We start from the raw sequence: 12,315 nt of genomic DNA, 5'->3' as shown, positions 1-12,315 counted from the left end.
TATATGTGCATAAATTATATAATTTATAAATGAATAAATTTCTATTTAATTTATAATTTATTATTAAATAAATAAATTAATTTATATAAATTTAATTTTAACAGATATATTAAATATAATTTATAATATAAATTATAATTATAAATTTACAATTTAATTATAAAATTATAAAATTTAAAAATTTATAATTTTTAATTATAAAATTTAATTATAAAATTTCCCTTAACAAATCAAACACTATTTTATTATATAATGGAACAGCCTACTGAACTATCTTTAACTTTAGTATGCATAGAGTATTTTGACTGAAGAGTTCAAGTACTTTTATTGGATTTACTCTCAAGGTGCTTTGTAGATAAAGAGATAACAATGTACTAACACCTTCTTTGATAAGATAACGCATCTTTTCAGAGTTTAACCCACTGTAATCAGGTTGCTCTCACAGCCTCTGAAAATGTTCTGTTAAAGAACAGCCTATGAGAGCTACCCTACAATCCAGCAATTGCACTACTAGGTACTTACCACAAAGATACAAATGTAATGATCCGAAGGGCCACCTGCACCCCAATGTCTATAGCAGCAATGTCCACAATAGCCAAGTCATGGAAAGAACCCAGCTGTCCATAGACAGATGAATGAATAAAGAAGATGTGCTATCTATCTATCAATCTATCTACCTATGTATCTAGCTACGTACACACACACAATGGAATATTACTCAGCCATTAGAAAAAGAAATCTTGCCATTGGCAATGACATGGATGGAACTAGAAGATATTATGCTAAGTGAAATAAGTCAGACAAAGAATTATCATATGATTCCACTCATATGTGGACTTTAAGAAACAAAACAGAGGATCATAGGTGAAAGGAGGGGATAATAAAATAAGATGAAATTAGAGAGGGAGACAAACCATGGGAGACTCTTGACTATAGGAAACAGGCTGAGGGGACATGGTGGGGGATGGGGTAACTGGGTGACAGGCATTAGGGAGGGCATGTGATGTGGTGAGCACTGGGGTGTTGAACACAACTGATGAATCATTGAACTCGAACTCTAAAACTAATAATATACTATATGTTAATTAATTAAATTAGAATAGTATTAAAAAAAAAAAGAACTGCCAAGTCCAGTGAGTCCTCTCTTTTATGATACTTTTTGGCATTTTATGTCATTGACTCATGCTTGCTATGGACTCCTTTTTAATTCTGAGAAATCAATTTCCTCTTGCTTTCTTCATCTCTCTGTCCACTCCATCTCCACCTCCTAAGCAGGGTCCTCGTTACCAGTGCCCTGCATGGGAGTGTAGCCCAAGGACCTTCCCAGCCCAAGGACCTAGCCCAAGCTGGACCTTGTCAGCTCCAGACAAGTCCCCATGGCATTCCTGGTAAACTGTTGCAGGCTCAAAGCTTCTACTTTTCAAGTGCAGAGCAACGGCCCTCCCCTCCTTTCCTTCCCCCTACATTGAGACCTACCTATTTCTCTTCCTCCGGGGCATCTCTGTCTCTACATGCATGTTTGCCAGTGACATTATCTCATTTGCTTCATCCTTTCCTGCTTGAGCCATCTCTACTTTCTTCTGAGCGTCTTATTTAAATCACTACAGAGCTATCCAACTAATAGCCCCACGCCGACATGTGGGAGTAGTCGCTGCCATATTGCTCTCCCTTGCTTTCTTTCCAGTCCCTAACTTCTCTCAATTCCGTGTCTTTACTATCACCACTATCGCACTGCCATATGTTAGTGTAGGTCTTTAGCCCAGCTGGACTATTAAAATAAGTAGTCTTCTTTGAGTCCAGCTTCTCTTCTGTCTTATTCATCCCCCTGCACAAGCAAGCCAACCCATTCTCTGGTGTGTTTTTGGCTAATTTTTTCTACCATGTGAACCTGACCTTGTTTCTCTATTTTATGGTACTACTCCAGGGATCCTCGTTAGATTGCATTGGAAAAATCCAATGGGGGGGTCTGTTATTTCTTGCCTCGTGGTGAGCTCCTTAAATTCGAGGACTGTGTTATGTCCATTCGGTATCAACAACTTAGTAAGTGCTATCTTGTTGAATAATAAGCCCAGTCCAGTCTTTCATGCAGTGGACAAGGCCTTTCACGGCAGACACTTTGTATGGGATCCATAGTAACAGCATGAATCAGTGGGAGAGGAATGTTCTATGTGAAGAATTTAACCCTTTGTAAAGACAGAGTAACCAGCTTCACCCAACTGAACTGTAAAGGAGGAGCTTGTTTAAGCCACTGAGTTCACATTTGCTTCTCAGACAAGAAAAAAATAATAATTCAATAATTAGGTAAGGGGTTGAGAGGAGAAATTTTAAGGCTGGAACAGGTGCTATTCTGAACTTTATGAACATTATTATTTACTACAAACTTGGAAATTAACCTTGTATATACTTGTGATTTGCTGTATGAAGCCTAGTCCGTAGAACAATGATATGTGGGGTATATTTGAGATTGTGTCCTAGTATTCCAAGTTTACCCTCTGGACAAATTCAGACACTTTTCATACAAATGGTAAGAGGTTTGTCCATGAAAAGAAAGAAATAACTTATTTGATCTTTTGGGAACTTTAATATTCCTGTTCTCTTCACCACCATCTGCCTTAATGAAATGCATGTCAAGTTTCACCCAATAGATTCTTTTTTTTTTGGTTAAGATTTTACTTATTTATTTGAGATGGGGGCAGAGAGAGAGAAGGAGAGAGCAAGAGAGCGAGAGAGAGAGCGAGCATCAGTGCAGGGCGAAGCAGGGGGAGAGGGAGAGACAGACTCCTTGCTCAACAGGGACCCAGAGGTGAGACTCAATCCCAGGACTCTGACCTCAGGACCTGAGCAGAAGACAGACGCTTAAGCAACTGAGCCACTCAGGTACCCCTTCACCTAAAAGATTCTGTTTCAGTTGAGTTGTACTCTGTCCCTAGTTTCTGATAATCTCCTTCCCTCAGATTCACATCAGCATTTCTCAAAGATGTTTTTTAAAAGACTTTGGGAAGATGGACAGAATTTCTTCATGGTCAAATAAATATTGGAAATACTATACATTATATTCCCTTCTGAGATAATCTCTGTGGATATTGGCAAGCTAAGAACTGAGTCTGTGTGTGTGTGTGTGTGTGTGTGTGTGTGTGTGTGTCCTGTGGCCATCCCACAGACCTGGATTTCTTTTCTTTTCTTTTTTAAGACCGATTTTATTTGAGAGAGAGAGAGAGAGAGAACTAGAGGGAATAGGATCAGAAGAAGAAATAGACTTCCCACTAAGCAGGGAGCCTGATATGGGACTTGATTGCGTGACTCCAGGATCATGACCTGAGCCAAACACAGACACTTAAACAACTGAGCCACCCAGGCGCCCCAGACCTGGCTTTCAGCAGAACATTCCATGCATCTATGAGACTGGTTTCTTCTCTGATCTCAACCATTTGTTCTGTTGGTTTTTAGTGTGGATTTTCTACCAAAGCTTAGAGATTTTTACATTTATCATCTGCTTTGAATCTGATTTGTATTTCCTGTTCAGTCTTGGGTCTTATTTCATCATTTTTTTCTTCCTAGAGAAGCCAGTATTTCTGGTCCAGAACCTACTTAAAATCTGAACCTTTCCTTGTCCCAACAACCTAATACTTTCTGGATGAGGATAGTACCTAATCTGTGTGTGTGTGTATGTGTGTGCATGTGTGTGCACATGCATGTGTGTGTTCATATATAAAAGTAAATATGGGGAGTGCCTGGGTGGCTCAGTCTGTTAAGCACCCAACTCTTGATCTCAGCTCAGCTCCTGATCTTGGGGTTGCAAGTTCAAGCCCTGCACTGGGCTCCACACTTCAAAAACAAACAAACAAACAAACAAACAAACAAATAAATGTAGACATAGATATTTGCTGCTATTCTTTTAATGTTTCCATGACTCTTAACATACCCAAGTGTTATATGTCTTGACCAAAGTGGGGCTTGGATTCTTGAATTTGTGATTTACTTCTTACTTCATCATTATTCTACTCCTGCAGCAGATGGGTTTCCAGAGGTTGGAGAAGGCCTTGTTGGCAGAGTAACTTGCTACAGCTAAGTACTTTGTCAGTATTTCTCTCAGTCATTCAGCTGAAGTGGTCCCTAGACCATTGCTCCCTATTGGGCCACAGGATCTCAATTCTCAATTCTCAGCTTTCATTCTCTCTGTTAAGAGAGATCCAACTGAGAGCTTAGTTTTAATTAGTCTTCTAAGCTACTGGCTTTATATTATTCTTATGTGTATATTAAAACTTTGCCATAGAAGTTTTGCTTAAGAAGTCTGCATCCTGTTTATAGAGCCCTTTAATTGCTCTCCCAATCCCCAGTGGGAGGGGGTGGTGCTTGCTTTAAGACGGAAATGATTTTTTTTTTTTAATGGTTATAGTTGTTGATTTTAAGCCACTTATGAGAATCTGATAAAGACGCTGCTCCCCACTTGTTATTCTCCAAGTGTTTTCATATCATTGCTATATTTATTTTTAGAAACACAATATTGGAATTATTCATATGCTTATTTAAAGATAAAGAAACTGAGGCAGGAAAGTTAAATGTTTATCAAAATGAAGGACATTTGTGAACAGTGAAAATATCCTCATCAGGTCAGACTGTTAAATGAATGGTTTAAAGGAATTTCTCAAAGGGGTCAGAGATAACCAAATTGGTAAGGACATGGAGCTTGGGGGTCAGAGAGACCAGGGCCTTAATTATGGCTCTGTGTGAAGTGGGACAAGTTAATCAATCAACCTAGAACTTGTGTTCTAGGTTGTAAAGTGAGGTAGTAAGACCTATCACACAGAATGTGATATCAAAGTATACATATATGTACCATGTTTACTGATGGCTTGATGATTATTTATCATAGCTTTGTGAAGTGCTTTAGTGAAATAAACCTTGTTGGGGAATATTTAGACTTCTATTGAATTGACAAGGAAGAGAATTAATAACAGATAAAACAGAAAAGGGACAGACTGTTCATTTTATTTAAACTCCTATTAAAAATATGAAGTCATTCCAGATTAAAAAAAGAAAAGAATGCTCGCTGCCTTTCAAAAGACGCTGAGAATGGTCAAGGTAGAGCGAAGTGAGAGATAATTCAAAATTAGTATTGAACTGGATGTGTTCAAATTAGTTTCATGCCCGTTTGCTGCCTAGCAACCACAGTATTTGTCCTCACCACCCCGTGGGGAGCCACAGGGCACTTAGTGCAGAGAGGACCACAAAGGTTGCTGAGTGCAATGAAGCAGAGGCTGTAAGGGAAACACGTGTTTCTACAAAACATCAATGAATTCATTTCAGTGCTGGCTTAATCCAGTTTCAAAAATCCAACCAGCGTTTCTCGAAGTGTGAGCCATTAACTATAGGCATCAGAGTTACCTGGCCAAAATGAGTGGGCCTGTCAGGAAGGGGACTGAGGGGCATAGTCCTTCCAGAGGGTAGCTGTTGTAAAGCATCTTCTGGGCACTTAGCATCCTGGTTAAGAGGCCAGAGGCCACTGTGGCTGCATGGCAAGGGTAGGGATGCTGGATCTGTCCCAGCTCTGTGATGCTGAATATTTGCTTAATCTTTCTATAAAAATTCCGTCGTCATTACAAATTGCTGCTGCTACAGCAACATATGTTTATAATCACTGCAAGTACAGAGCTTAGAAGTGTATCTGGCACAAAGGAAGTCGTCGATAAAGGTTAGCTGCTATTATCTACGGGGGTCAAGACTTCTTGCCAGCATAATTCTTCAGTCTTAACCCAGCTCTCTGGTGGCCATTTCTTTTTATTTGCTGTCTCCAGGCTTGACTACTCATGGTCTATTATTATCACATGATATTTGTAGCTGGAGTTTATCTTCTTCCTGTCCGGGAAGTACAGGCTTTCCTTTATTTCCATCCTTAAAACCAAGCAAACTGGGGCAGTTCTCACAGGTAGTGATGGAGAAAAATTAGCAGGGAAGAGAATAATTTCTTCCCAGGCTTCCTCTTCTTTCTCTTCTTTTCCTCTTTCTACTTTAGATCCATGCAGTTGAGAAAAGCGTAAGGTTCATTCATGTTGCCCAGACACATGTTCGGTCCTGAAACTTGCAACAGAAAAGTTGGGCAGATATCTGGGAACGAAGGTAAAAGACACTGTACTTGACTTCTCCTTGGAGCAGTTCTTGGGAGAAAGGAGAGGCCGAGGGTAGAAGTGAGAAAAGCAGAAATAACCGCAGGCTGCAAACAGCTGAAAGGTAGGAACAAAGGTAAAGGGGAGAACCTTTGCGCCGGGAGAAATAGCAAAACAAAGGCAAATGTTGGGGCCAATCTCTTCTCCCCCAAAGTTGACATTCTCAGAAAACTACAAGAAAGACAGGGGTCATGCCGGCTGTTGGAAGTTGTGGTACAGAAATTCATGAAAGTAAAAACGGAACTAAAGACCTCTAAGAACACCTAGAATATCTTCAGAGGTCTCCAGTGTTGTACTGGTCTTCTTTTCAGGTTGGTTGTCCTTTCCTTGGGAAAGTAGCTAAACTGGACACCATGATTAGATGCAGAGACTGGGGATAGGCTTTCTGAATCCATCTTGAGATTCAGGATTTGAGCTGTTTGGCCCCATCTTGAAGGCATGCCAGATAATAAAACAAGCAAGTGTGAAGAGCCAAAGGCTGCAGCAGGTTGGCCATGAAATCCAAGGTCTCCGAGCCTCAGGTACCAGAGACCCACAGCAGACCACTAAGAACCCCTGGTTCATGTGAGTGATTTTTCACAGCCTAAAGCAGACTGCTGAAAACCTAGAAATAGACAAATACCCAGTGTACACAGAAAGAGGTAAAAAGACCATGAAATGAAAATTTCCTAAAATTGTGGAAATGTTTATAAATCCACAGTAGTTCTATTACAAGTGGTAATGAATGGCCTATATCAGATGAACTTAATTGGCTTCTATGATGAACAGACAAGGCCAGCAAGTGGAATCGTAAACCAAAGTAATAGGGGATTTTGATCATTCTGCATATTTTCACTGTCAAAGTAAAATAGTAATAATAATAAAATCTGATGTCATCTTTAAGGCAACTAATGAGTGATTTAAAGAATAAAATTGGATTTTAACTTTTGGAGACAATTTTAAGAGAGACACTTGGGTTACCTCCAATTCTAGCAGCATTTTAAGATGTACTCTATTTTTTTCTGCCTGCCTTTCTGCCTACTTGTGATCTTTGTCTGTCAAATAGAGAAATAGAATCTTTAAAAAAATAAATATTTTCTTTTGGCTTTATTTATGGCACTTTTAATTGTATAAAAATTAAAATGAAAGAATTTTATTTTCTTAAATCTGTACATTTCCCCTAAATTTCTGATTAAAAATGTTCTCCTATAGTTTTAATATTTTTATTTTTAAAATTTAAACTGTTTTTATTGACCTGATGTTAATTTTTGTATTAGTGTGAGATAGAACCTTAACTTTATTTTCATCCAGAATGAATAACCAAGTGGTGTTCATGAAATTATCTATCCCTGAGAGATATTTGAGAATTTGAAATGCCATGTTAGTCATTTATTATGTAATTTATTACATAATTTACATATTTATTTTAATAATTACATATTTATTTGGCTATGTATTTGGATATGTTTCTAGATACTGTCTTTCATTTCACTGATTTATTTGTTTATTCCAGAAGATAGAAAAATTTGGAGAGTGTCGCAGATTTTTAAAGCTAGCATTGGTTTAATACCAAGGTGAGGAAAGAAAATTAGAGCTAATTTCACTCATGAATATAAATGCAAAAGTATGAAATAAAATATTAGCAATTTGAATTCAGTAAAGTATTAAGGTAATAATACAATTTGAACAAGGAAGTTTATACCAGAAATACAAATATGAATCCACAGGACAGAAACCTATTAATTTTATTACAGAGCTAAATTCAAGTGATAAAGCTATTATATCAGAAGACTGCATATAAATTTCATACTATAGGGAAGACAATCTTTAGAAGCACTTAAAGAGACCAGGAAAGATCCTTCTTAGACAATTTTTTAATGCCAGGAACTGTCATAACACCAAGTTTCTTAAAACATCAAAGATGCTAAAGGCCTCCCTCTAAAATCAAAATTAAGACAGGATGTCCAATATGAGCATTTTTATTCAACATTGTTTCAGAGATATCAGATAATAAAACAAGGCAAGAACAAAGAAAATTTTAATTGTTTGCAGATGATACCATACACACTTAAAAAATCAAAGAAGAACCATAAATGGTGTCTTTCTATCTGCAAAAAAATAAAGTAAAAATGAAAAAAAAAACATTAAAATTACAAAAGAACTATTAGGATAAGGACATTTAGTGAGCTGGTGATACATATTCAAAGGTCAATATATTTTCAAAAATATCAGTAATGAACAGTAAGAAAAGGAATTTGTTTTAAAGAAATTCTCTCATTTGTGGGTTCCTTGGTGGCTCAGTCAGCTAAACATCTGTCTTTGGTTCAGGTCATGATCCGAGGATCCTGGGATCCAGTCCCGCATTGGGCTCCCGGCTCATCGGGGAGTCTAATTCTCCCTTTACCCTTTCTCCCTGCTTGTGATCCCTTTCTCTCTCTCTTGCTCTATAAAATAAAATCTTTAAAAAAATTCTCATATTTGCAATAAAACTATAAAGTACCTGGAAATAAATTTAACAGCAAGTTAAAGATCTTTACATAAAAGTGCAATGTTTTAGGGAAGAACATTCAGGAAGCACTGATTAAATATTCCCAGTTAGGAATTCAATATCATAAATGTTTCATATCCCAAGTTAGCACCTATTTACATATTTGCTGAAGAACTTTTGTAGACCTTGTCTTAGCAATTCTGATTTTTTTGTGTAAAAAATGATTTGTCAACTCTTTTTTAAACTGTGATGCCCTACCAGATATTAAAACTTCCTCTAAGATGAATGTAAACAAAGTATTTTGGTACTGACGTCACATTTATTATTTTTATCAGTAAATACGAAAATAGCATACCCAGATAGCCTGATGTTATCTGATTCTGTTCTTTTTCCTTTTTTTTAACTCCTTAGAAGGTAGTGTAATTTAGTGTGAACTCTGGGAAATAAATATGGAACTGGAAAAAAAGACCCATAAATTTATGGCAGAAGATTTGGACTGAAGTGTATAATATAAAGTATGTATGTTTAATACAGATTGATATTAATATGTATGTTAATAAAGCTAGCTTATATTCATGCACATATGTTTAAGAGCTGAGAAAGGGTTTTGCTATGGGATATAGCTTTAATTAAATACTAACTGGGATATACCATTTTCTGTCAGAATTCAGTTTGACCTATGCTAAATTTTCCCATTGCATTTTCTGTAAAGGAAGGATTAGTGTCATTTATTTACTCCAGGAACATCTTCTAAGGAGCTGCCGTAAAGCGTTCTAGGTCTGGTTAGAAGAAGAAGCAGTTTTGTAGGTCTCTCTTATACCATCTGAATGCGAGCAAATGCTATACCAACAGATTTTTATCATAACCACAGGGCTTCACCATGAACTATTTCCATAATTAGTACTGAAAAAAGATGTATCTTTCTCTTTTTAAAAAGATTTTATTTATTTATTTGAAAGAGAGATAGTGAGAGCATAAGCAGGGCAAGGAGAGAGAGGGAGAAAGGCTCCCCACTGAGCAGAGAGCCCAAAGTGGAACTCGATCCCAGGACCCTGATATCATGACTTATGTTGAAGTCAGACACTTAACAGACTGAGCCAATATTTCTCTCTCAAAATAGAAACTCTGTTATCCAAAATTCTCACATCTTATGGCCTTGCCAACAACTCAGTCTAGATAAGCAAAATAAAATTAAATTTTTCCATTAAGAATACAGAACTATTCCTCAATGTGAGGAGTTTAAGCAATATAAAAACAAAAGAAAAAAAAAAAGTCCAAAGCTTGAAGAGTCACCAGATACTGAAAAATGATTAACAGGAAAATGCAAAGAATCTACAGGTGACACCAGCTGGAAGACATCAATTAATCATAGCATCTGGAATTCTCTGTTGAAAAGTAAAGGGAGGCAATGATGATAGGAAGTTGAACTGAGCTCAGTACAACTTTTAACAGAGCTTTATAAAGAAATGATTGGAAGCTCACATTTACCTCTTTCACCAGTAAATTTTCTGCTTTGTGCTCTGCGTCTTCAGGTACTGTGGAGTACAAAGTCCGGATATCCCAAGACACCGTTGCCGTCTGGGAAGAACAATAAAGAGAAATTAAGTTTCTCCAACTTAGAAGCACGGAGAAGACCATCATACCAAAAATATAATAGAAAAGTGTCTTCAATTTTATTACCTAACAGTAAAAGAAGACAGAGAAACTTTCAATCTCTAGGAGAGAAGAGCCAGCCCTCCGATAGCTTGTCAATGCCAGCACTATTAAATTACTCTCTATCAGTGGAGCTCATACTTTGAGGCTATTTCATTTTGCTGTAGGAAACAATAGTTGGGGCATCTGTGTATTCTGACCAGCTTATTTCTATTATGTCTTTTGTTGTTGTTATACTCCTAAAATAAATTTGAAGTGGAAGAGAAAACTTATAAAAGCATCATGATTTTAATTGTAGTGTAAATAATTTCTTGAAGGTAAAGTTAATCCATTTTTAGAAGCTGTGAGTGTGTGTGTGTGTGTGTGGTCACAATTTTAAGGGTGGGAGGAAAGCAAGGGCATTCAGTAAACCTGGATCTTGAAGAAAAAAATAACTCGTGCTTTTGGCCTCATTATTTTTGTTAAAATAAGTGAAATGTTTTTACCTTCAGTGTTCAGCAAACAACTCTGCATTAAATGAATAGACGTATGTTAAAAGTATAAAAGATCTCTTAAAATAAAACATCCAAAACAGAATTTCATAGATTGTTTCTTCTTTATATCATATAGAGTGTTCAGCTCCATCAAGTTGTGGGGAGTGTGGGAGACCCTAAAAATGATAGTTTTCTCTCACCTGCCTGTAGCTTTCTTTAGTCTGTACTCCTTGGTGGTTCCAGAGGCCCTGGGGTGATGAGTCTGTTACCATACATGGCACCAACCTTTGGGGTTTTTCCGTTTGCATATCCCCAAATCCTCAAATGATTCATCAGCATTTCTAAAGCAGGAACTAAAGTTCATTTGAATTGTTCTAGGTGAAGTGGGTTTTTTTTCTAGACCAATTAATGAAACAGATGAGAATCTCAAAACCCCTCTTGAGTTTTGGAGAAGTTGGATAGGGAAGGGGCTCAGGGAATTTGGTCCCCAACTGCATCATCAGACCTTTTCTTCCAGTCCAAGACTCATGTTTTCTTCAAATGACCCTTTTGCTCCACCCTTGATATAAGCTCCCTGAAGGCAAGAACTTTGGTTTCTTTTTCTTTTGTTTACTACTATAATCTTGTGTCCAGTTGGGTATTTAAATATTTATTTCTTAAGTATGTTGAGTGTGTGAGTATGGATATGTGGGTTCTGTGCATGAATGTGTGTGTGTGTGTGTGTGTGTGTGTGTGTGTGTCTGGTATGCTGGTATGTTTCTGCATGAGCGTGCATGATTAGGCATAGTACAGGAGTGTGTCTGTGAGTATGTGTGCATGGGTATTGATGATGCATGATGGTATGCTATATTTGAGTGTGTATAAGTAGGTGTAGTATGAGTGTGGGTATGGTGTGTGTGTGCTGTGTGAGCACGTGTGTGTCTGTGCATGTATGAATGGGTATGCTGAATGTGTGTGTGTGTGTGTGTGTGCATGTCTGTGTGTGTATACTTTGGAGCACGGGTTTAGACACTGTGAAAGAGGAAGAATGTCATGCGACTCTATCAAAATCAGAGGATAAAAAATAATGAGAAAATGAAATTCTAGATACATCATATGATAATAATCAATGTCCATCCTAAAATGCAGCTGTAGACTGAGTTTTTTTGATCAGTGGATTTCACTGCAGTTGTGTGAACAGAGTTCAGAAGTGGTACAGGGCCATAGCTATCAATATAAGCCAAGTGTAGATACACCCATGTGAAATAAGATAGGGTCAATTTAGGACTCATTATTTAGATTTTACATTTTTTATTCCTATTGAATTGCCTCTTTCAAGTTGCATCTTTTATGTTGTATACTCCTTAGAAGATGAAGAGTACATAAATTATATTGAAAGCTTGAAGTAAAAAATTAAAATCCATGCTAAAATTGAGTTTTGGAGATTCTTTCTAGATTTTCAATTATCTGGGGAGAACTCATTTCCTGTTTGAATAGATAATTCTCAGATACACAGTGTCACCAACTTGGTGTTTCTGGGGAACATTACATACTATAATCTACTGGCAAGATTAAGGAT

General features: G+C 37.1%; 1 protein-coding gene across 11 annotated transcripts in view; it reads right to left on the bottom strand.

The window, feature by feature from the left end:
* Positions 1–12,315, bottom strand: part of DOCK10 (dedicator of cytokinesis 10) — a 263,031-nt gene that overhangs the window by 123,988 nt on the left and 126,728 nt on the right. For all 11 annotated transcript variants that reach the window (XM_059167885.1, XM_059167886.1, XM_059167888.1 and 8 more), the window contains exon 3: positions 10,120–10,209. In XM_059167885.1, the coding sequence (XP_059023868.1) occupies positions 10,120–10,209 (90 nt within the window). The remainder of the gene's footprint in view (positions 1–10,119; positions 10,210–12,315) is intronic.

The sequence above is a fragment of the Mustela lutreola genome, chromosome 3 (genome assembly GCF_030435805.1).
Source record: "Mustela lutreola isolate mMusLut2 chromosome 3, mMusLut2.pri, whole genome shotgun sequence".
Taxonomy (NCBI): Eukaryota; Metazoa; Chordata; class Mammalia; order Carnivora; family Mustelidae; genus Mustela; species Mustela lutreola.
Note: the sequence above shows the minus strand (reverse complement) of the source record. Positions and strands in the feature narration are given on the sequence as shown.